Source organism: Muscardinus avellanarius (assembly GCF_963383645.1).
Source record: "Muscardinus avellanarius genome assembly, chromosome: 10".
Taxonomy (NCBI): Eukaryota; Metazoa; Chordata; class Mammalia; order Rodentia; family Gliridae; genus Muscardinus; species Muscardinus avellanarius.
The window spans coordinates 30,174,455-30,199,182 of NC_137796.1; the positions used below are offsets into that span (position 1 = coordinate 30,174,455).

The 24,728-nt window shown below is 41.0% G+C and overlaps 1 protein-coding gene across 1 annotated transcript; it reads left to right on the plus strand.

Annotated features, from left to right (window-relative positions):
* On the plus strand, nucleotides 1–24,419 carry LOC308269220 (liver carboxylesterase 1-like; the record flags this gene model as incomplete). Its single annotated transcript, XM_080704474.1, has 14 exons — nucleotides 1–52; nucleotides 3,830–4,037; nucleotides 6,550–6,694; nucleotides 8,229–8,362; nucleotides 10,996–11,149; nucleotides 12,582–12,686; nucleotides 13,424–13,528; nucleotides 15,684–15,722; nucleotides 19,798–19,938; nucleotides 21,074–21,154; nucleotides 21,412–21,559; nucleotides 22,618–22,749; nucleotides 23,902–23,974; nucleotides 24,236–24,419. The coding sequence occupies 14 exons, from the start codon at nucleotides 1–3 to the stop codon at nucleotides 24,417–24,419; spliced, it is 1,701 nt and encodes a 566-aa protein (XP_080560600.1).
* Nucleotides 24,420–24,728: the final 309 nt, after the last annotated feature.

Below are 24,728 nucleotides of genomic sequence, written 5' to 3' on the forward strand. Positions count from 1 at the left end.
ATGTGGCTCTATGCTCTGGTCTTGGCCTCCCTTTCTGCTTACTCGGCTTGGGGTGAGTCCTCCTGTAACATAAAAATCAGGGAGCATATTGGAAATTCCTTAGAGTGGGCTAAGGTGGGCACCGAAACATAAATGGAAAAGGAGGGACAGGTCCGGTTCTGTAGCTGTGCTCTCTCGCTATTCTTGGACATAGACCTAGACTTGGAAATAGACTTGGAGTGGCCAAAACCCTCCAGCCTCTCCAGGGGAGAGAGTGAATGCCCTGAAACCACAGCTGTGCATATCAGCTATAAAAGAACAAGGAAATAACAATAACATGTCTCAGACATGAGCAATGAAGAGATTTCAGTTTATTTTTTCTTGATTAATAATCCAAATCTGGCTGTGGAGGGTGGATTAACAGAGTATTAAAAGCATCAACTCAGGGAACAGGGTGCTACTCTGAATCCCATCCAAACACATCTGAGCTAGGTGTCCTTGGGCGACTTACTTAACTATGCTTCGGTTTCCCCATTTCTAAAAAGGGGATAAAATAGGACCTACCACATCATGGATTAATTAAGATGAAATGGGTGGTTATTTTTATAAGTATTTTGTAAGAATTTTTATAAGTATTGAAATGGTATCTGGTCTAGAGAAGGTATAGAGAAACAATAAAAATCTAATTTGAAATGAAGTCTATTGATAGAAATTTTGATAAATGGTAAAATCAGAGCAGGAGCCCTTAGTCATTGGAAAAAAAAAAAAACACAGTTTACCATTCACAGTTCTGGGGACGAGGGTACAGCATTGGGTTGGGGTGAGACACAAGGTAACCTACCAGGGTCAGTTATGAGGCAGAAGGAAATGGGATTGCTATAGGCTGCTTTGTGTGTTATCAAGAAGAAAGAGCAGAGCCAAAAGAAGCTAGCAGAGAGTTTGCAGGTTAGATTATTTTAGTGGACTTTGAGGCACAGGAACTTTCTAGCTGTCTGGTTCATGGTCTAGGAGCTTAGGGCAGGTGGATACTGGCCTAGGGTATGAGAAACAGATACAAGGAGTGGTTGGCTCTGGATGGGTTGGACCCTGGAGGACGCAGGATCAGCAAGGTTTACAGGTCAAAGCATCAGATACAGAAAATAATCCATGTTGGATTCAGGGTGCAGGAAGGGACCTCAACTCCATCACTGCCATTTCATGGACCAAAAAGCTGAGGGTCAGAGGGAAATGCCCATTCCCAAGTTCACCAGGAAAATAATGTCTGGTCTCTGGATATCTGTGTTGCGACAGCACAGGAATGACTCGATTTAATCTTTTCTCTAGCTAAGTGACACTGTAGGGGGCTTAGAAGTGAGTATAAGGCAGAATCCAAATTAGGAGTGAAACATTCTTTTACTGCTGGCTACTGTTGGCAGTGCCAGCCCATTTCTGCTTTGAGAAAGTTCTTACAGGCGGTTTCCAGATGCAGTTGACTCATTTTGTAAGTGCATTTATTAACACTTACCTAGCAAGGCTGCTTTGAGGAATAGTGTAAATGAGCTGGAATGTACAACAGACATACAGTAAGTGCTCAAAAATGTTCCCTCTGTGTGACACAGTGCATAATTCTGTTGTTTCTATGCTCATTTTTACTTCCCACTCTGTCTGCCCATGTTTTCACCCTCGGAACCTGGCTTCTATCCACTCTATCTGAGTGGAAGGTCGTCCCTGAGCTACCAGAGGCCACACACAGTAATTTCTGTATGGACTTCACCCTCCTCCCCTCTGGGAAGCACTGATCACTCTTCCAACCCCTTCTCCACTCTCCCTGGGTTTTGCTGACTCTTGCCCTCCTCCTGTTTCTGTCCTGTCGGATGTTTTGTTTCAGGCGGGCTGTGTCTGTGCTCTGTTCTCAGCTCTTTCTCTTCCCGCACACTGGCGCCTGCAGTGGAGTCACAGCAGCCGTGGTGCATTTCCTCACCCTCAGGTGGACGGTTACACCTGACCCTCAGGCACCTGCTGCCACTCTGGAGGGGCCTCATCCTCTGGCATCTTCCCACCAGGATGTCTTAGCGATTTCCTCAGTGAACTTTTTGACAGGCAGCCAGCATCTCCCACCTGTTCTTCACTTCCATGGCCCCTCACCAGTCAGCTGCCAATATTTTTTCCTAGTTTCTCATATGCATTCCCATTATTGTCCAAAAAAGTATTCTGCTAATTATTAAAAGGGATTTATCTCCAGTAAAGAACTCTTGGAATGCATAAATATTAAAATCAATATGCAATGCCACCACCCATGAACATCTCAATGTCTGAGCTTCCCAGAAAACACAACTCAGTGGGATTGGTAATGATTATCCTCAGCACAAAAGGAAGACAAGAATGAGGCTTTCTTTCAATAGCATGAAGTATAGGGTTTATACTTGGTTTCCTTATGATGGGTAATGTTATTATTAGATATTCTTTCTGATATACAAATCTCCAATTCTGGTGGGTCTGTGCCTTGATAAACTCATGCTCTTAAAATAAAACATCATGAGTTAATATATGGTAGAGTTGGGAACAATATGTCCATATACCCAGAAAGTTCATACTTGTGTTATTTATAATGATTAGTCACAATAACAAAAAATAACCCAAGTAACAGCAAGCTGGAATAGCTTATTGGTGCCATGAGACATCCATACTGCCTCACAAATTGCCTTCTCATAAGGAGTTTTTAAGTCCACTGGATATGCTTCTTTTATTACAAATCTGGACTAGTATTTACTGGCCAAGCATATTGAGGAGGATGTTGGCATGTCTGCATTTAAAGGAGAGAAATAGGGAGTATAACCGCATTAAATTGGAAGAGCAACAGCCTATCCTGTGATGGGCACGCTGACAAACTGAAGTTACTGAGGCCAGACAGGAAGACCGCAGGGGTCGCCATGGTCAAGTCTCTGAAGTCCATCTGCCTCAGGAAGGAAGAGCAGGTTGCTTCACCATGGTCCCACAGCACATGGAACTAGGACTGATGAGGGAGCTAGGGGGATGAAATACAATTGACCCCAAGAATAGAACAAATGGAGCAGGCAGAAATCTGCTTCGCAGTCTCTCTTCCCAATGAATGACCACATTTACAGCTACCAGAAGAATATTCTAGAAACCTGTGTTCTGTCCTTTAGGCTCTCTTTTCTGTATATATTTCCACCAAATAACCAACTCCCCTAGCCTGGCTTTCGAGTCCCTCCCTGACCAGCCAGCTCCTGCTCATTCCAGATCATCTTCTGCTCCCCCATGAACTCCATTTGGTGGTGCTCACAAGCCACTCACCATTTCCCAGTCAGGTCCTGTGTTTTGCCATTTCGGGACCCCTGTACTTTCTCTTATTCCTGCCTTATCCCCCTTTTCATCTTCCATTATCCTCTCCTCCCTCTTCTCTCTCCTGCAGCACCTCTCCAGTGCCTGTCCAGAACATGGCCTCTTTCCTCCCAGGATGAGGTCAGAGATGTCAGTGGCTTCTCTTCTCTACAAAGTCAGCCTTCCTGAGATGAGAGGCCACCTCTTTTTTATCTTCTCAACCAACATGCAGTTCAGCACCAGGATCCTAAAGGATACATGCTTCCAGAAGCTTCTGAGAGGGAATCAAAGGCCTTGTTCATTACCAGAAGCAGCTCTCGTTTTTCACTTACTTTTGGCTGGATGAAATTATACTTCAAATCCAATGCACACCTTCAGCCAGTCCACTAAGTTAAGGTCAATTTTTCTCATCGTTATTTTATATAAGAAGAAACAAAGGCCTATAGTGTTTAGGTGACCCGTTCAAGGTCACATGCCTAGAGAGTGTCACCTTTCTCCTCTGATGTCCTCATTTCTTCCCCATGTACAGCAGGAGCTCCATCTTCATCACCTGTGGTGAACACTGTGTATGGTAAAGTACTGGGGAAGTTTGTCCCCTTAGCAGGATTTGCACAGCCTGTGGCCGTTTTCCTGGGCATCCCTTTTGCCAAGCCTCCTCTCGGATCCCTGAGGTTTACTCCGCCACAGCCTGCAGAGCCATGGAGCTACGTGAAGAATGCCACCTCCTACCCTCCTATGTAAGCATGGGGGGGGGGGGATGGGAGTAGGAATCTTTCAGTAGGAAGGTTTGTCTCAGGGAGATTCAGGAAGGAGTCAAGACAATCCTCCAATGGCTGCGCTTTGCCTGAAATCCTCAAGAACACCACAGAACCTTGATGACATTCCACAGCTATCACAGTTTCTTGCATCCATTTTTTTATTTATACTTTTTTATTATTATTATTATTATTTTTTATTGGTGCACTGTATTTCTTGCATCCATTTTGAACACAGAATTTTTGAGCATCTCTTCTGTGTCAGGCATGTTCTCAGGTCTCAGAATCCACTAGGGAACAAAATGAAGATCCCTAACTTGATGGAACTTATATTCCTGGAGCTTACATTCCTGGAGGGCAAAAGAGATTTAAAAAAAAATTATGCAAGGTGATCAATGAAATATATATTAGAATATGATCAGTACTTTGGGAAAAGTCTGAGCAGGTGATGGAGATAAAAGTGATCTTATCTTTTCTATATTGAATCTTCTCCTAGTTGAGGAGAGGGGTGGATAAAGTATATTTGGTTGGGTGGGGGTGCATTAGAGCATTGACTTGGCAAATTGCTAACTCCCAGGTGTGTCTAGATACTTAGTTATGGACAGAGCAGTGGTTGATATGCCTGGTCACCCTGAACAGCTGGGCACAAAAAGCCCCAAATTTTCATTTTTAGCCACCCCAGGGCAACTCAGACACCTATAAGTGACAGTTCAGACTTCACTTATGTCTTCAGCAATGCTTGTCTGAGGGTTACCAGGATTTTACATCTGGTTGCCTTCTTTATTTTCTTTTCTTTAAATAATAATATGTAATGTTTTTACATCCTGATTGCAAGTCTAATATTGCAAAAAAGCTGGGAAATACAAATAAGTAAATGTAAGAAAAATTAAATCATGTACAATTCCACTTTCCAGGAAAACTGCTATTAATATTTAAGATCATGTTTCCAGTCTATTGCTTAGAAAATGGATAATACACACAAGTAGTTAAAATGACCATCTTGCTTATTGATTAATATATTGTTAACTTCATTCCATACCCTTACATATCCTAGCCAGACATTATATGTCTGCATTAAATTTAGTATTTAAATGTAATTGATTTACTTTATCTCCTGCTTGGGGTCATTAAGTTGTTTTTTATATTCTTGATAATAGAAGTAAAAAAATAATTAGTTAAATTAGTTAACTAACAAAATCAGTTAGTTAAATCATTACATGCATCCAAGAGTATGTCAGGATAACTTCCGAGAAATGACATTTCTGAGTCTATAATGTACCTTTTGCTCAATTTTACTCCAGAAACATCCCCACTATCTACACTCCGTCCATTGACATATGAACACCTCATGTAGTAGATATTTGGCAAGGCTTAGACTGACTAAAAGAATGATTTTGGCTATTGGGTCAATAAAATAATATTCATACCAATAATAAATATGGTTTGGGGGTTTTATTTTGAATTTATATAGATACTAATGATATTGAAGACGTTTTCTCTCCTTTGACATTTTAATTTCTGCCTGTATAAATATTAGCCTTTCTGGCTCTTGGTGACTTAAGATCAACTCCTCAGGATCTGGAAGTCACTTTTTCTGGTTTCAAATTTGCCATCTGAAGATTGTGTCATCCTGGCACCAAAGTGCTTCAGTCTCCTCTGCTACATGCTGGGGATAAAGATGCCTGCCTGTTCATTGAGATCTGAATGTTGCATCTAATGTACTTAAAAATATTGATAGTACATAAGTGGATCTTCCTGGCTATGTAACCTTCGGAAGGGTTTTTAAACTTTCTGTACCTTAAAATTGTCATCTGTAAAATGGATATAATAATAACCCATGCCCTGATTTGAAGCTGGAAGAAGTTAGTACATCAAATTTTAAATCACTGTATAGATATCAGGAAAAGTCAGTAAATGTTGTTACCAATTCCATTGTAAGTAAGTTGGGTCTTGAAGATGTCCTATCAGGGCAGCCACCAGTGACTTTCTGGCATAGGTTGATAGGATTTTCGCAGGCCAGGATTGCAAAACCCTAGAGCTACTACTCCCTTCATTTAGGCAGGGAAGATTAGGGCTCAGAGCAGGAGAGAAACCCACCCATGGTCACCCAGCACATTAGTGGCTGAGGCAAGACTAGAACTCTATTATATTGAGGTTGTACCATACTACCACCAAACTTCTACAAGCAAAATGTCCAATGTTCCAGGTCTTTGTGGTTGAAGGAAGCCTTTTATGGATTGTTTTTTATATACTAGGTATTGAACTCAGGGGCATTCTACCTCCAAGCTACACCCCCAACCCTATTTTATTATTCATTTTGAAACAGGGTCTCATTAAGTTGTAGAGGGCCTCACTAAGTTGCTGAGGATGGCCTCAAACCTGTGATTCTCTTGTCTCAGATTCCCAAGTACTGGTATTATAAGCATGTGCTACCACACCTGTTTCTCTTTCATGGAATATTGAACCTCAAGGGCTTTTCTTTCTTTCCTCCTAGGTGCTCCCAAGATGCAGTTGGAGGGCAAGTCCTCTCAGAGCTCTTTACCAACAGAAAAGAAAACATTCCTATCAAGTTTTCTGAAGACTGCCTTTACCTAAACATTTATACTCCTGCTGACTTGACCAAGAGAAGCAGGCTGCCAGTAAGTATAGGAACCACTGGTCAAAACTGAGTTTCAGTATTGCTTTGGGATATTCCACTACAGACAAGAAGGGTTTGAAGGTGATTTATTTTCCATTCTTTCGTTATTGGTGCATAGTTCACATTAGGCATACTTGTTGCTTATTAGCTACCTTATTACATGATTTTACCCACTCTCATTTTCTCCTCAGTATAAAAAGCTTTTAAACACAAGAAGAGTGATTTATGAATTCCAATACCCAGTCGTATCCTCAAGTCTTCATAAAGTTCCTAGCACATAGTGGACTCTCAGATAATGTTAGCTGCATAAAACTTCCTGAAGGCGGTAGATATGAGGATGGGCTTAAGAGGAGTTCTAATTTAGGCTTTTGGAGGAAGCATAGAGAGGCACAGTAGCAAAATGCATCCTTGGGGCCATTTGTGACTTCCGACGTAATTGTTTTTGAGCTGGGAAGTTGCAGTATCCACACTAGGCCATAGGATAGATTGTGCTGATGCAATGGAATAGGTTTCAGAGAGACCAAAAAAGACATCTGTAGACAGAGGAAGGGGTAATGAGACATAAGACTTATTGAAAAATGTTTACCTGGAAGGTCCAGTGAAAACAGGCTGAATATAGAAAGTGAAAACAGGCTGAAAATAGAAAGTCAGAAATTCAGTGGCAACAGGGTGGGATGGTCACACATCCATTTCTCATAGTACCTATGGTGTTTCGCCAGAAAGTGGTACCTTAGACTCTCGCAATACTTTGTCTAGTTGCAGTCAGTCAGATGAGTACTTTCCCCTCCATAGTGCTCTGTTGCCTATTATTTACCACTGGGAGGGAAGTTTCATAGATTAGGATACAGAAGCATTGATAATATCACTCTCTTAGTTTTCATTGATCAGTTGTATGACTAGCATCCCATGGAACTTGGTGTGCATGCAAGAAAGTAGCTTTCTACAGATAGCCTAACTTGCCCCAATTCCTAGTGCCTGTCAAGCAAAGGCCATTACCCTTCAAGATTATATTTATCTAGGCATTCTGACTCAGACTCACTCTCATTGTCCTCTTGACTTGGGTAAGTTCTTAGGTTTGGAAGTGTCTTACTGTCCTCCTTTTTTCCATGAAAAAAATACAAGTTTAATTCTCCATTGAGTAGTTAACTGCAATTAAGCTGAAATGGAGTCACTGCCCCATGATTGTATCTAGGTGATTGAATGGTCTGGTCATGAGGACCACTGGAGTGTTTGGAAGAATATCACATCCTTTGTCTTTGCTGTTTACATGACAACATTCTCAGTTTTAAGACCCTTGGGAGAACATGGTCCATGAAGCTGAGGAGAAAGACAGGCTACCTCCAGGAGCAAGGTGGCTTAGGCCCCAGCTGGGAGAGTTAAGGAGAAGAGAGACTGCCTTTTGAAAGCTTGCTAGGCTCTGGTGGTCTTTGGATAATGGCATTCCTCATTCACAGCCAAGATGTAGACAACCAGAAACTTCAGGTCTTTCCCAATTCTACTTCACAAAGAGGGTATGATCATATATTTTCTTCTAGGTGATGGTGTGGATCCATGGAGGTGGTTTGGTGGTAGGTGGGGCATCCACCTATGATGGGCTGGCACTTGCTGCCCATGAAAATGTGGTGGTGGTGACCATTCAGTACCGCCTGGGCATCTGGGGATTTTTCAGGTAAGGTATTAGATCCTCCTCTCTGCATATTAACCCTCATGCTGTTGTCTTCTGTTGGTATAATCAAATTCCTGAGGCCTTTTTTTCCTACCAGCCTTGGAACTCTGTGTCAGTCTCTTCTCTTCTCTTTCTCTTTCTCTTTCTCTTTCTCTTTCTCTTTCTCTTTCTCTTTCTCTCTCTCCTTCCTCCTCCTCCTCCTCCTCCTCCACCTCCTCCTCCTCCTCCTCCTCCTCCTCCTCCTCCTCCTTCTTCTTCTTCTTCTTCTTCTTCTTCTTCCTCCTCCTCCTCCTCCTCCTCCTCCTCCTCCTCCTCCTCCTCCTCCTCCTCCTTCTTCTTCTTCTTCTTCTTCTTCTTCTTCTTCTTCTTCTTCTTCCCCTCTCTCTCTCTCTCTCTCTCTCTCTCTCTCTCTCTCTCTCTCTCTCTCCCTCTCTCTCTCTCTCTCCTGTTTCTGTTTCCTTCCCTTCTAATTCCATTAGTGAGTCCAAGAGCACTCTCTGAGCTCCGTGTTTATAATTCTAACCTCTCCTTTGAATCCCAGATACCTATTTTTACCTACCTGCTCCTGTCTGCCCTGGTGTGTAGACAACATCCCCCATGTCTCAGGAACACACTGAGTCCCTGATACCCACTGTCCCTGCCTGGCCAAAGCTCTCCTGCTTTTCTCAGAAGGCTCCTGCATTACTGCTGGTGGCTCCATCATCCTGGCTCCTCAGTACACATGCTTGAGGGCAGCCTATACTCTCCTCTTTTTCTCACACACACAGCCAGTGGGCCAGAAAATCCTGCGGAAACTACTTTTTTTAAAAATTGGGTTCATTGTAATTTTATAGTTAATTGGTTTACAGAGTGTTAGAAAAATACATGTGCACATTCTTGTCCTTCCAACCACACCCCTTCCTCACCTTGCAAGTCTTTGAGATTGGAATTGGCAATTTTGGATACGTTCATAACATTATTTTTATTATTGCATTCTTTATGACTTTGTCTCGCTCACTCCCTTCCCTAATCACCCTCGGTCACTCCCCTGGAGTCTCTATGTATTTACCTGATGTTGTCCTGACTGCCATATAGTTCTGTAGCTTCCATATATAAAAAAGAACATATATCTTTTTGTCCTTTGGGACTGGGTTTCTCACTTAGCATAGTATTCTCAAGTCCCTTCCATTTTCCTGAAAATGATGTCATTTTGTTCTTTTTGGCTGAGTAAATTTTATTGTTCATGCAAATGTAGACAGAAGAAAAGCAGGGGTGGCTACTCTCATATCTGACACACAGACATTAAGCCAAAACTTATCAGAAGAGACAAAGATAGACATTTCTTACTAATAAAAATAACTATACGAAATAAACATATAACTATATTAAATATTTACATCCCTAATATTAGTGCACCAACCAATGTAAAGCAAACTCTTCTTGACTTGAAGATCCAATAGACTCCAATTCAACAATCCTAGGAGACTTTAACGCACCACTTATACCATTAGATCAGTCCTCCAGACAGAAGACACTGCAGACCTAAATAATAAGCCAAATTGACCTAACTGGTATTTTCAGAATATGCCATTTAACAGCAGATGAATACACATTCTCCTCAGTTGCTCATGGAAGCTTCTCCAAAATAGACCATATTTTAGTTCATAAAAGAAGTACCAAGAAATTCAAAGAAATTAATATATTCCTTATATCCAATCAGACCACAACGATTTGAAAGTAGATATTAACAACATGAAGATTCAGAGAAAATACACAAATTGAGAGAGCTTGAATGCTAGATTACTGAAAAATGACTGGATCAAGGAAGAAATAAGAGGAGAAATTTAAAAATTCTTAGAATCAACACTTTTACCAAATGCTTAGATTCCAACTCCTTTTCATCCACCCTGGCCTCCACCAATGTCACAGCTCCATGTCTCTGTCCTATATTATTGTAATAATCACTTATTTATACACCTGTGATATTTATATGATGACTGCTCCACACAGCAGACAGAGTGATCATGTAATACTAAGTTCAGTCATGTCCTGCCCTTGCAGAGGGCTCTCAGGTCATATACAATGATGCAGAAGTCCCTGCCAATGCCCACAGTACCCTCTCTAGCTGCCTCTTGTGCCAGCTACATACACTTTCTCTATTCCCTTAATCCTGGGCCTTTACCTGATGCTTCTCCTAATTGTAATTCCCTTCTTCAGACATGTTCAAGACCCTGTACTGATTTTATCCAGGTCTCTACTAAATGCCACTGCCTAAAGGAGTGTTCCCTGCTTATGAGATCTGAAATATCATCCTACTACTCCATCTTAAACTCTTTTTTTACTCAGCTTTAATTTACCACAAATCACTTTCAATATCTGACATTATATTTTCTAGACATGTTTGTCTGTGGTCTGTCATGTGAACTACGTGTAGTCAGAGGTTTTCTCTTTGGTTCTTGATGTGTCAGGGCTCTTAGTCCAGAGTTGGGTGTATATCAGATGCTTGGTATCTTGTTGTTGGGAAGAATGGTGTAAGGTCCCACACAGAGCAGTGCTGCAGGCAGCTGGATAACCCTCACCAGTAACTGCTGCCCAGCTTTGGTCTTTAGAGTCCTTAAGTGACATCTGTGTCCCTATTCCACCCTGTTATCTTGCAGCACAGGGGATGAACACTGTCGGGGAAACTGGGGTCACCTAGACCAGGTGGCTGCCCTTCACTGGGTGCAGGACAACATCGCCAACTTTGGAGGGAACCCAGGCTCTGTGACCATCTTTGGAGAGTCAGCAGGAAGCCAAAGTGTTTCTATTCTTGTAAGTTTTCTTGGCACCACCCCCACATCCAGCTTAACATACCTGCTGATAGGATCTCTTAGAGACCCTCAAGTCCAGCCACCAGCACCTTTGCTTACAGGACTTGAATTCAGGGAGAACTCTTCTTACGGTACAGCATCAGATGGTCGAGAGCTGATGCCCAAGCTCTTTTGGTCTCCAGGAATTTCAGGCTTTAGTTTAATGTCCTGAGGTCATAAGTATCTCCAGTTCAGCCTATAATAGTGACCTTCCTCCTCTCTATTTATTGAGTTCTTTTTCTCCTTCCTAAGCATTTTAACATTAGGATTCACCTCACTTCTCTTTGGAAGTAGCATAGGCATCAAATATACTGAGGCAGAGGAAGTGAGATGGATAAAGGGTTATAATTGCCTATAAGGCCAAACAAATCAAAACCAAAAAAAAAATAGACTTATGTATTGAGCAGATTGATAACCATGAGCAGGAAAGGACTTCCTCAGAGTTTTTTCTGATAGTTTTTCTATAACTATGTAGGCATCATTCTCTGGTAATGATGGTGAGATGAACTGGGGAAGTTGGCTGAGAGGGAATAGAGATGGAAGGTGATGGGAGGTGAGCAAGAGTATGAGTCTCAGACAAGCTGGGAGGATGAGATGTCTTGCTGCTGTGGATAATGGGTCTGAGGGGACTCTGAGAGCAGATATAGAAGGTTTGGGGAGGCAAAGAAACCTTCCAGCTATCTCAGAGTTGAGTACAAGGTTAGACAATTACTATATATTTCAAATGTGTTGATGTTATAGTTGAATACTCACAGAAGGACATATATATATATATATATATATATATATATATATATATATTTAAAATAAACAAAGGAAAAATACAGAAAGTTCCAAAGAAGAAAATAGTTTACATTTTGACATGTATTACTTTAGTTGTTTTACCACTATTTTATTTTTCTATCTATTTATCTCTTTAATCTCTCTGTCTCTCTGTACCTACTATCTATCATAATATTAGACACTACCTTGAGTTACTTTCAGTTTTTCCTATTATGAACAACAGGAACATTCTTGGAAAATTACAAGGCCCTTTGTGATTATTGTTTTTAGCATTAATTCTGAGTAATAAAAATTCTAGAACAAATTTGTGGCTAGGAAGATCCATCTGTCTTGCAATAGTTGTGATGGTCATGGTGGGCATATGCCACACATTTCCTGTTCTCTCCTCAGCTCTGTACTCTGATTTCATCCTGCTGAAATTTTCTTCAGAAAACTTAGACCCAGGGAGAGTCTAGAACACAGTAAAGGACAGATGGAGAGCTGTTTTGTCCCTGTGGTGCCATAATCCTCAAATGAGTGGCCATCATAGAGGAGCAGGTTGAGGGAGCCTGAAAGAACAAGTGAGGACTTTTCCTTCCCTGTGAGCCTGATCTGTCTCCACCTCTTGGCAGGTGTTATCTCCCCTGGCCAAGAACCTCTTCCACAGGGCCATTTCTCAGAGTGGTGTGGCCCTCTCTGGTGCACTGGTCAGGAAGGATGTAAAGACCCTGGCTGAGGTAAGTTTTACCTTGAACAGCTTTTGTACCCTCTACTCTTCTGTCTGAGAGTCCTAGGATTTTTTTTTCCTGTGATGAGACTCTGCAGAAATGTACAAAGGATCACTAAAGTGATAGTAGCTGTTAGAGCTCACATTTAAACCACACTCCACATTTTCCGAAGTGTCTTCCTGGGAGTTGTCTTATCTAGGTCTGCTGAAATTCTGCACAAGTTTGGTGTGAGAAAAATAGTACACACCTTACCACTTCACACACAGTAATTCCTCTTATTAGATTAATGCAGTCATTTCCATTATTTGTGAGTGGGAAAACGAAGGCACAAAGAGATGAAGTAGTTGACCCATAGCTAGTATGGAAAGGAGAGGGATTTGAGACCATATAGTGGAATTCTGGATTTCAGGATCTTGATTTCCAAGCCAAATGGCAGCTAAAACCTCTTGAGGCATTAAACTTGGAGAAGATTATACCTAATTTGTTTATTAACTTATTTTTGTCATTCTGGGTATGGATATTATGCTCATTTTAGCAGTGATAATTTAAGATAGATGCAGATATTGTGTACTGGCTCATGCCACAAATCCAATCAGTAACAGAGGCAACACTGTGGGAACCAGAATCCACACCTGCTGGTCTAGAGTATTTTCAGCCACCCCCTGCTGCCTTCTCATAACAACTGTGGTATAGGATGCCTCTGTCCATGCTGATGAAGGGAAGAAACATTTCTGTACTCTCTGCAGAAAATTGCTGCTACTGCTGGATGTAAAACCACCACATCAGCAGTCATGGTTGACTGCCTGCGCCAGAAGACAGAGGACGAGCTCATGGAGACCACCCTGAAAATGGTAGGTGCCTCCATTCTGATGGCCCCAGGATTCATTATCTCAGCTGATGTCTCACTCGAGAAAAACTAGACAGCTTCTCAATTCTCAGTAGCATTTTCAGACTCCTGATCCAAATCAGGAATTCAATTTTTAAAATTTTCTATTGTGAAATATCTCAAAGGCCAAAAAATATTAAAAACTAACATGATGAAATTTGCATAATAACCCCCAACTTTTCAAAACTTAAAATTTGCCATTCCTTTAGTAATGTTTTATCCATATCCCCATAAGTAACTACTAATCTGAATTTCAGGATAGAAATGTTAAGTGCATAATTTTTTAGTAAGGTGTCATAATTTATTTTGGTTGATTTAGAAGCTAAATAATTTTAAAAAGTAACATAATTTTCTAGATTTTTCTGAGATTGCCTCAATTAGGATTCTAATATTGCCACATGCTACCTGTCCATTCATCTATCATTTATCCATCCATCTATTAAATTTATTAATATACTTTTATTAATACTGTATCAATCTAACCATAAGTTCTACTTCATCTATTTCAATCTGTACATTATCTGTGAGTCATCCAATCAGCATATATCTAAACTCCATTATGCATTCCTTCAAAAACAATGATCATTCATAACCAATCATCTATTTTTATTCATTTACCCACATACCCATCCAGCTCACCAATAATAGGTACTAGTATTTACCATATCCATCCATCCATCCATCCATCCATCCATCCATCCATCCATCTATCCACACTATGTGTATAGAAGAGGTGTGTTAGGGGATGTAATACAGACATAAACTGAACATAGTACCTGCTCACAAAGAACTATCCAAAGAGAAACATGGCCATTTATTTAGTTGGCTAAGTGTGGTAGATATATAAATACTCATTATTTATATCTAGCAAAAATGCTTTTCAAGGAATATGACATTCCAGGATTGATGAATGATCAAGGTAGTCTGGCACCACAGATGTATATTGCAAACATCCAGGGAAAAGGGCATACAGGGCCAATGGGAACTATTTCCTTCATGAGGGATGGTATGAATATGAGCTCAATGATCTCGTTAATCCCGAACTGGTGGTGCCCATGCTTGTAATGAAGGTAATGGAGGGATGTCTGTAGGTAAAACAGGGCAGATATAGGTAACATTGTGGTTTCTGCAATGTTGAGGAATACACAGCATACAGATTGACTGGGTAGGCATAGGTAAAGTTGCAATCACTATCATGTTGAGAAACATACAGCAAATAAAACCCTGGATTGGAATGGGTTTCAGTGAGCTAATATGAGTCAGGGTTTCATAATGAAAGATGGGAAAAGTCACTTCGAAGTGCCTGAACAAAATAGTAGTATGCATGCAAGTAGAAAATCTTTAGGTAAGTGGAAAGATTAAGGACAGATGGGTTGGGACATGGCTAGGTCAATGTTTCCTAAAGATGTCATTGAGGACCTACCTATCTCTGTCCCTCAGCTTTCTAATCCTCTTAGTTGGCTTCTATCCGAAGTAGATCCATCCCCTGGGAAGGTTAAAGTCAACAGCCCTTTAGAATTATATTCCATTCACTTACTAAATGTCTACCTCAAAAATTTCAGCAATAATCTTGGTGTAAACTGTTGAGCTGCCATGGCTTGTATCCATTCTTGCACTAACCTCTATTTTCAGCTACATATAGCACTATGGTCACATTTAGATACCTGAACATAGGAGGTGGGTGTGGGGAAGAGTGGAATGGGCAGGGTCCATGTCCTCTGCAGATCCATCCCACCTCCTGCTCCATCTCCTTTTGAGCAGACAAATCCCTGCCAATGTTTTCACCTCATTTATAATTTCCTCATTGGGTGTTGCAGCCATGGGTCATAAGTATAGAGAAAGGATCAAGCAGAGGACAGGGACAAATGGGAATCATCTTCCCTAGAGCTCAGCCATCATGACTCTGGTTACCAGATCCGTCCTGCCCTTTCTGGGACCTTCCTCTCCCTTGTCCTAGATCTCCACTTGCTCCCATGCCCAGTGGAGTCTCTGAAATATTCTTTTGAGCTGGGGACAGCCAGGGGGGCTCAAGGAGAACCTGATACCTTGGAACACAGGTGAAAGGATTGGTTTTACTCCAGCCAGTTTTCTCACCACGTCCTCTGCTTTTGTCTTCACAGAATTTGTTTAATCTCGATTTACTTGAAGACCCCAGAGAGGTAAGGTTTATAGGTTTAAAGTTTTAATACCTTTAAGCCACAATTAACTATGAATTAATAAATTTTCCTTTGTAGAAGAACAGTCATTTCTTGTGTATATATTGTTGAGACCAAGAGAGGGAGGTAACTTGCCATGGTAACACAGCCAGAAGGATCAGAGACAGGATTGCAACGCACTCCGGCAAGTCCCTGTGTAGTCCTCCCATCCAGTAACTCTGTGTCCCCTGAACTCAACAAACTTCTTCTCATTTACATTTACTTTGAGATGAGGCTTCTCTAGAACTCCCTTAGGAGGCAGAAATAACAAGCTAAGGGGCTCAGTGGTCTGCACTGAGGAGGCCAGATCTCTTGGGAGGTCCCTGTGTTCATATCTATACAGAGAGAAATCTAGAATCTAAGTTCAGAGGACACCACCTTCCTCACAGCCCCAAGAAGTCTCCGACAGTGTTCTTTCATCTCTTTTTCTTCCCTCCCACCTATCAACAGTTTTCAGAGTCTGGAAGCATTAGCTGTGCAATGCTTTACCATCCTGACCTCTTTGCTCCTTCCCTGGGATCCTAGAACATCCCTAAAGTTCTTATGAGGATAAAATGAGGTCTCTCCAGACATTCAGCTAAGTGTTAAGGTGTACTTGCCATGGGCAGACCTGATTTAGCAGTTGGGAAATAGCAATGACACAGACAAGATTCCCTGCCTTTGAGAGCCTTCCATTCCATCTTTAAATTTTTAAAATAAACAAATAAAATATGCATTGTGTTTGATGTTAATCAGAATTAAGGAACAAAAGGTGACCTCTGAGTTAAGCTTTAAAAGCAGGGAGGGAAGGAAACTAGCTGTTAGGCAAGGGTACAGGGTGTTCTTGGCAGAAGGCACAGTACCTGAAAAGACCCTGACACTGGGGGCCTGTGTGTCTAGTGGAGGCACAGATAGAGGAGCAGGCAGGAGGCTGAGGAGATTATAGAAGAGTATGGTGCCCACTGGAAGAACTTTGATTGTGACTGGGTTGGAGAGTGAGGTACTCAGAGCACTCTGAGCAGAGTCCATATCACTGCAATGTGTGAACACTCAGTAGGGAAAAGGCAGGGCAGAGCAGAGAGAGCAGCTGGGAGGCCAGAGCCCCACAGGGACACAGGGACACAGGGACACAGATATAGGATCCTGGTGACCTAGAACAAGGCCAGAGCAATTGGGTAGCAGGATGTGATTGAAGTCTGGATATTTTTGAAGGAATTGCTCACAGGACTTGCTTATGGACAGGGTGTGAGGTATGAAAAGAGAGGAGTTATGGTGCATGCTTATAATCCCAGCATTCTGGAGGCAGAGACTGGAGGATTGCAGTTTGCGGACAGCCTCAGCTACTTAGCAAGGCCATTCGCAACTCATTGAGACCCTGTTTCAAAATTAAAAAGACTAAAAAAAATAGGGCTGGTGGTGTAGCTCAGAGGTAGAATGCCCTGGGTTCCATCCCCAGTACTGCAGAAAAGGGGAGAGAGAGAGGAGAGGAGAGGAGAGGAGAGGAGAGGAGAGGAGAGGAGAGGAGAGGAGAGGAGAGGAGAGGAGAGGAGAGGAGAGGAGAAGAGAAGAGAAGAGAAGAGAAGAGAAGAGAAGAGAAGAGAAGAGAAGAGAAGAGAAGAGAAGAGAAGAGAAGAGAAGGAAAGGATGCTCTGAGTTTTCTGACCCAAGCAGGCAATGCCCAGGGCCTTGCTTCTATCTTCAGGACTTTAATCTCTTCTATCTTTTCTTCCTCTCTCCACTTTCATGCCCTGTGATGTCATCAGAATTACCTTTCCAAACACTAGTTAGAGGATGTTATCCCCTTCACAGAAGCCTGTCCTTGCTTACAAGACAAACCCCTTTCCTCCACTGATCTTGTTTGTCAAAATATACTTGAGTTCAAGTGATGCACCAGATATTGTCAGGAAGCAAGCTCCACCTCCTGACCATATCTCTTGTTTTGTCCAAGAGGCATTTCTTTAGCCAAGGAATCTATGGGGATCCTAGAATTAGACCTGCACAGTGATAACTGTGATCCTTTACTGGTGCCCTTCCCACTGCTTGGACATTCCCACCCTTTTCTTTATTGGTCAATAGTGTTAGTGCCCAGGGTCCTCTGATGATGGCAAAAGCACCTGCTCCACATGGCCTGAGAGAATTTTTCTTTAGATGAGCTGCTGCTCTTGTTGGGCAACCCTCTCTGAACTGCATAGCCTGTCTAAGGGAACACTAGTTGCATCCAGATTCTCCTCTCTATTGATAGCCTATGGGAGTTGTATTTCTCCCTTATTGATCTTTTATTCATCTCAAATATGGCTTAAGTCTCAGTTTAGCCACCTTGAGTGGTGAGCTCAGTATGTCCACAAAGCTAACCATTTATGTAAAGGAGCTCTAGTTTAAATATAGTAGACACAGTCAACTGTCATTAACCATAGATTCTATATTTGTGGATTTATTTTCTTGTTGTGAAATGATGAGTCATTTGCAATATATACACAGAGATATGAGAAGTCTGAGTTGAATTAAGCCACATAACCTTTGAGTCTCACCAAGGAAATATCCGACTATTTTGCCTCATCTCTCACAGTAACAGGTGTCCTTCTTTTGGTTTATTTAGTGCCATTTTTTTTGCAATTTTGCAATTATTTTTGCTTTTCTGAGTCTGTTAAAAATAACTGTCAAGAATAATGATGATTTGAGTCTAGTTTTCTTAAAAATGGAAGGCTGGATGTGCTCATAAAGAAATATAAGTGTTAGCTAAGCTTCATTCAGGCTTAGTTTATGGTGCATTGGGCTAAAAGCTTGCCATTAATGAGACTACTATATTGTATATATAAATGGGGAAAAACAGACTATATATACTATATTGTAATATATACTATATAATATATATAGTATATATAATATATATAGTATATATAATATATATAGTATATATAGTGTATATATATAGTATATAATATATACTATATTGTATATATAAATGAGGAAAAAAATCCATGAGACCATTTTGAAAATCCTAATATAACATTGATAGTGTGTGATAAATCTGTTGAAAAGATGGAAAAGCAGCTCTACTTTTGGATTTCTGAGGTGGTGAATTTTTTAAATGTGCAGTGGATAGCATGGTTTTCAAGCAGAAGCAAAAAAAAATTTACAAATACATTGTGCAGGGTCTGGAAAATGTTATTCTGTCTTCAGCTGGTGTTTAATACTAAATGAATAGTAAGTACAGCTAGTTCTTTATATGAAATCTATATTTAATAAAACAAGAATAATGAGAATATTTCACCTCTAGACTCTCAGGGCCCTATCTCTAAAATTTCCTTTAAAATAATGGTCAGTATTTGTTAATCCATTATTCATTATGACTTTAGGTACATAACTATCATCAATATTAATATATGTGTGTATAAAATCTATTATTGTTTCTATCATGTTTAGTATCTCTCTATATTATATTCTATATATTATACTATATAGAATTATATTATTATTCTGTTATGTTTTATATTGTTTCTATTATGTTTAGTATTCTATATATTATATTATATAAAATTATACTATATTATATATATTATATATTATACTGTATTATACCATTATATATAAAATCTATTATATGTGTTTATATATTTATAAAGTCTACTACTTAAATATATATTATAGTATATATATAAACTATATATTATAGTATATAATATATACTATATCTAATATAGTATATAATATATAGAGATATAGATATGTTATATATAGAGAGATGGATATATACATATATATGTACGTATATATACATATGTATGTATGTATGTATATATATATGTAAGTATGTGTGTATATATATATATATATATATATATATATATATATATATCCATCTCCTTCTCACCATCAGTTCCCCAGTAAAAGTTCTTGTATCTCACAGGCATAGTACCTTTCTAAAGTACTGAGAATCTATGTCCACTGCCCATAACCATAGGGGCCTATCTGCTGGCCAAGCCTTCACACAGGCAGAGGGGGATACGTGAGTGGTACCTGTAGAGGGGATGTTACAAATATTCTACTTCTTTTTTCATAGAGGCATCCTTTCCTTTACATTGCAATCGATGGAGTGGTGCTGCTGAAGACACCTCAAGAGATTCTTGCTGATAAGAATTTTAACACTGTCCCCTATATGGTGGGATTCAACCAACAAGAGTTTGGCTGGATCCTTCCAATGGTGAGAATGTAAGGGTTTCTTAGACAGTTGTCCCTTATACACTCAACCACCTTCCTTTTAACATCTAGCCAATGAGTTTTTTCACATCTGTTTTGAGTACAGGGAAGTCATCACCACTGGCATCAGTTGAAATTTTCTTGGAAACCTTCTCCAAGATGGCACAACTGTTCCCTAGGTGGTATAGTTCAGGGAATTCCTCTTTTTAAACAATATTGTATTGTCTTCATATTAAAGAGTCCTGCTATGTCCAAGCTGAGAGGACCTATAGAGACAGTAACTATGCAGGTGGAAGGCAGTTTACAGATTACTGTAATCCTCCAGTACTTTGGTGGCCGAGACAGGAGCATTATAGGTGTAGGGCAGTCTAAGAACTTAGCAAGGCCCTCAGCAACTTAATGAGACCCTGTTTCAAAATAAAAGAGAAAACAGGGCTTTAATCTCAGTGGTTTCATCCCCAGATCCACACAAAAAATTAAATTAAATTAAGTAACTGCTTTAAGAGTCAGTTTAATGGCCTGTATACCCATCACTACATTTTAATTGGAAAAAAGGAAATTTCACTGAAAGTATTGGGATTTTTCAGGCAGGCATTTTAGGAAGTCTGAGCTCAACTTTGGATACAGCCTTAAACTGTTAGAGCCAGGCTAGCATCAGGACAAGTCTCTGTGTGCAGTTGATATACAAGTTTATTATATGCAGAGTTTGGCAGCTCTCATTTCAGAAGAATTTCAAATATTCTGCCAAAGAATGAAAGCCATGATGGTGGATTTTGGCTTCCTCAGTCATCTGAGTCTGATGATGTCTGAGTCTGTGATGTCTGGTCTGTGCCCTATGTCCTGAACCTCAACGTCAAAGCCAACCTGGGTCTATATGGCCTATGTGTTCTCTCACTGCCTGGATAAATATCATATTTCCTAATTTGATAAAGACATATGCTTAAGCAGTTCTCCTTACACCCTTTTAGTTTCTTTATTTTTGTCCATTTGTTTTGTTGATGTCTTTCAAACTTATGAAAGACCTATGTATGTCAAGGTCTAGAAAGGTCCCTTCATTCTGTAAGAGTTTGGTTTGTTTGCCTGTTTAGCTCCTCCTGTTACTTCCTGATGACTCACAAATGCTCACCAATTTTTAACAGCTAATGGGCTACCCGCTCTCCGAAGGCAAACTGGATCAGAAGACAGCCGCCTCACTCTTGTGGAAATCCTACCCCAATACGGTAAGAATCAAAGGAATCATGGGAATTGGTTAAGAATCAAAGAAGGGCTGAGGCTTGCCTTAAATCACAGACTAATTCAAGGTCAGGAAAGAAAAAAAAATGGATCTGGATTTCTGTCCCCATTTCTTCTGCTTGTCTCACTTCACCACACCAGGAGGGAAGTGCATAGGGCTCAAGAGGGTCACAACCCATGAAACCTGCTTAACGGGCTGGAGCTGCTCTCTAGACTGGGTGGTCACTCCCTTACTGAATTTCAGAACATCTCTGAGGAGCTGACTCCAGTGATCACTGAGAAGTATTTAGGAGGGACAGATGATCCTGCCAGAAAGAAAGATCGGCTCCTGGACTTGATTGCAGATTTAATATTTTGTATCCCATCTGTGCTTGTGGCACGTGGACACAGAGGTGAGTCCTAGAGGTTGGATGGGAGAGGGACTGTGACCCACCATCTCTAGTGTCAAACCCGCCACCTCCCAGCATAGATAAACATGGAAATCATTTGGGGTCAGCATATGGCCTGGAGGGGCCTTATGGTCATATTGTCCATATGACCTAGAATAGAAGATACAAGAGTTCAGGAGTAGAGCAAGACCACCCTCCATTGCTGCCTCTCGATTTTTTTTTGTTTGTTTTGTTTTGTATTTGCAGTACTGGATATAGAACCCAGAGGCATTCTACCTCCAACCTATACTCCCAGCCCTATTTTTCATTCTTTATTTTGAAACAGGGTTTCACTAAGTTGCAGAGGGCCTCACTGAGTAACTGAGGCTGGCTGTGAACCACGATCCTCCCATCTCAGCCTCCCAAATGCTGGGATTACAAACGTGTAGCACCACACCAGGCCTCTCAGCTTTTGAAACACTTTACAAACTTATTCTGCTATACTTCCCTAGCTAAGCAGAAAGCAGGATATGATCTTAGTTTTTTAATATTCTGAAACACAAAAAAAGAGTATGTTATCTATATATACATATGTATATGTGTATATACATATGTATACATATGTATATAGATATGTATATATCTATGTATATATGTATTTGAGTATCCTCATGTGTAGACAAGCAGCTTGTATTTGCTTAACTCTTCTCTAAATGGTTAGGAACAGCACTGGAAATCCTCAAACTGGGCTGAATAGAAGACACCTATCAGGTTGTAGATGTACTTAAAATGAATGAACATGAGTGTGTTTTCAACAAAATATCAAGTGAATTACTCAGTGAATTATATTCATTCATTCTGTCCTTCAGTAAACATCTGGCCAAAATCCCAATTTTGCCTCAAAATCCCAATTTTACCACAACTAGCGCTACAGCCCTTAGCAAGTCACTGGACTTCCCTGAAACTGGGCTTCTATCTGTCGCTCATGACTATATCCTACACAGCTGGAGACCTGGATACCACCAAGGTATGTATCTTGTAACCTTAACTGTAACTGTAAGTGTAAACTCATGTCTTCTCAGATGCTGGAGCTCCTACGTACATGTATGAATATCAGTATCGCCCAAGCTTCTCATCAGACATGAAACCCAAGACAGTGATAGCAGACCATGGAGATGAGCTCTTCTCAGTATTTGGTGCCCCGTTTTTAAAAGGTAATGACTCTTTTCTGGATATGTACTTTGAGGTAGAAGGTTTGGTTGCCAGTCTTTTGGTGGCCTGGAGCAAGTTTCTCCTTCTATCCTGATCCTAACTTCCTGACTTAACATGACAGGGTTGGTCTTCATGGGACAGTCCTCAGCCTTTCTTCAGCTCTAACATACTTAAAGTAGAATGCATGTCCTTGTATCCCAAGGCATAGCCATACTTAGAATCTTAATCTGTGGCATCAATAAGAGAAGTGGAGGGACACCTGCAAGGGCCTGTTCAGGGGCAAGAATACCACTACTTGATTTCCCACTCACAAAAATATGTCAAAATGTTACCCAAGGCCGGGCGTGGTGATGCACACTTGTAATCCCCGCACTTGGGAGGCAGAGACAGGAGGATGGCACAGGTTCGAAGCCAGCCATGCGCGCTGGCTTAGGAGACCCTGTGTCCAAATAAAAATGTAAAAATAGGTCTGGGAGTGTAGCCCAGAGGTAGAAGGGCTTCCAGGAACCAGAGTACCATAAAAAAAAAAAAAGTTACCCAAGGTAACATTGAATTGGTGCTATGTTTGAGTTCCATGTCACATGCATTCATCTTTCTATCTATGTATCTAAATCTCATATATTTTATCAACAAGATATTTAATAGGATATGTAAAAAAAACTTGCACAAATTTCTTCAGTAGTTAACTATGAGCTGTGATCCAACTCATGGTTGTTCATGACACCTGTGCCTACAGCCATCTCCCAGGTGGGAGATTCTATAGGACTTTGACAGTTCTAATATTTCTTCTGACTCTCTTAAAAGCTAGATGTGGATAAGAGATTGAGAAAACACTCTACAGCTAACAATACTATGAATAACAGTGTAGCATTAGTACCCTGAGTTTGCAAGGAGGGCAAGTGGACATGGAGTAAAGACAGCAAGTCACATGGATGGACTGCATGCCTGTTGCAGGCCCTGGGTCAGCTACTCCCAAGCGGAGCACACACACCAAGTAACAGGATCTTCTTACAAAGCAGATGTGACCAGGAGGTATAGAGTAAGGGCCATGATTGCATCTCTCCAAAGCTCGCAGGCACTGCTGCTGCTGCTGCTCCTGCTAGTTCTGAACCTCACTTGGAGTAACTGAAGGTTTTTTTCCTTCTTCCCCACAGAGGGAGCCTCAGAAGAGGAGATCAACCTCAGCAAGATGGTGATGAGATTCTGGGCCAACTTTGCTCGAAATGGGTAAGACTTGTGGCACAGAGAGAACAGGGCTCCTGGCAGGGTGTGTGGGGGAGCATACCTGTTGGAAATGATCAAACCCAAGTCCCTGGAACAATAGTACTCTGACACTGAACCTACAGCCTGTCCCATGAGTGGTAGGGCCATGATTTCAGGAGGTATACAGACTTTCTGGATTGGAAAATTCAGGGGATCCCTGAAATTTTCAGCTAAATGTGGAAATTTTAAGTATCTTTGGAAATTTAAATTGGATTCTGTTTCTAGGAACCCAAATGGGGAGGGGCTGCCCCATTGGCCAGACTATGACCAGAAGGAAGGCTACCTGCAGATTGGTGCCACCACCCAGGCAGCCCAGAAGCTGAAAGACAAGGAAGTGGCTTTCTGGACTGAGCTGAAGGCCAAGGAGGCAGCAGAGAAGCTTCCCCAGAGAGAGCACACTGAGCTGTGAATGGGAGGCTCAGCAGCCTCCGGAGAATGGAGCCACCAAGAGAGGTGCACTGTGTGCATCCTATTGTAGAGGCTAGAGAATGTGAGGTGGGTGTGGGCAGAGGCCTGGGAGTGGGAATGTGTGTAGAATGTGTGTACTTGTCTCAGTTTGGAGAATAAATGTTCTTTTGGAGATGAAATCAGTGTCTTTGCCTTGACTGGAGATGAATCTATCCTCTGAATTGCAGAGAAAGGTACCACGGTAGAAGGATTTCTTTGCTGGGAGTGACTTGGTGAGTGCTTAGCTGATAAAATTACAAGCCTCATAAAG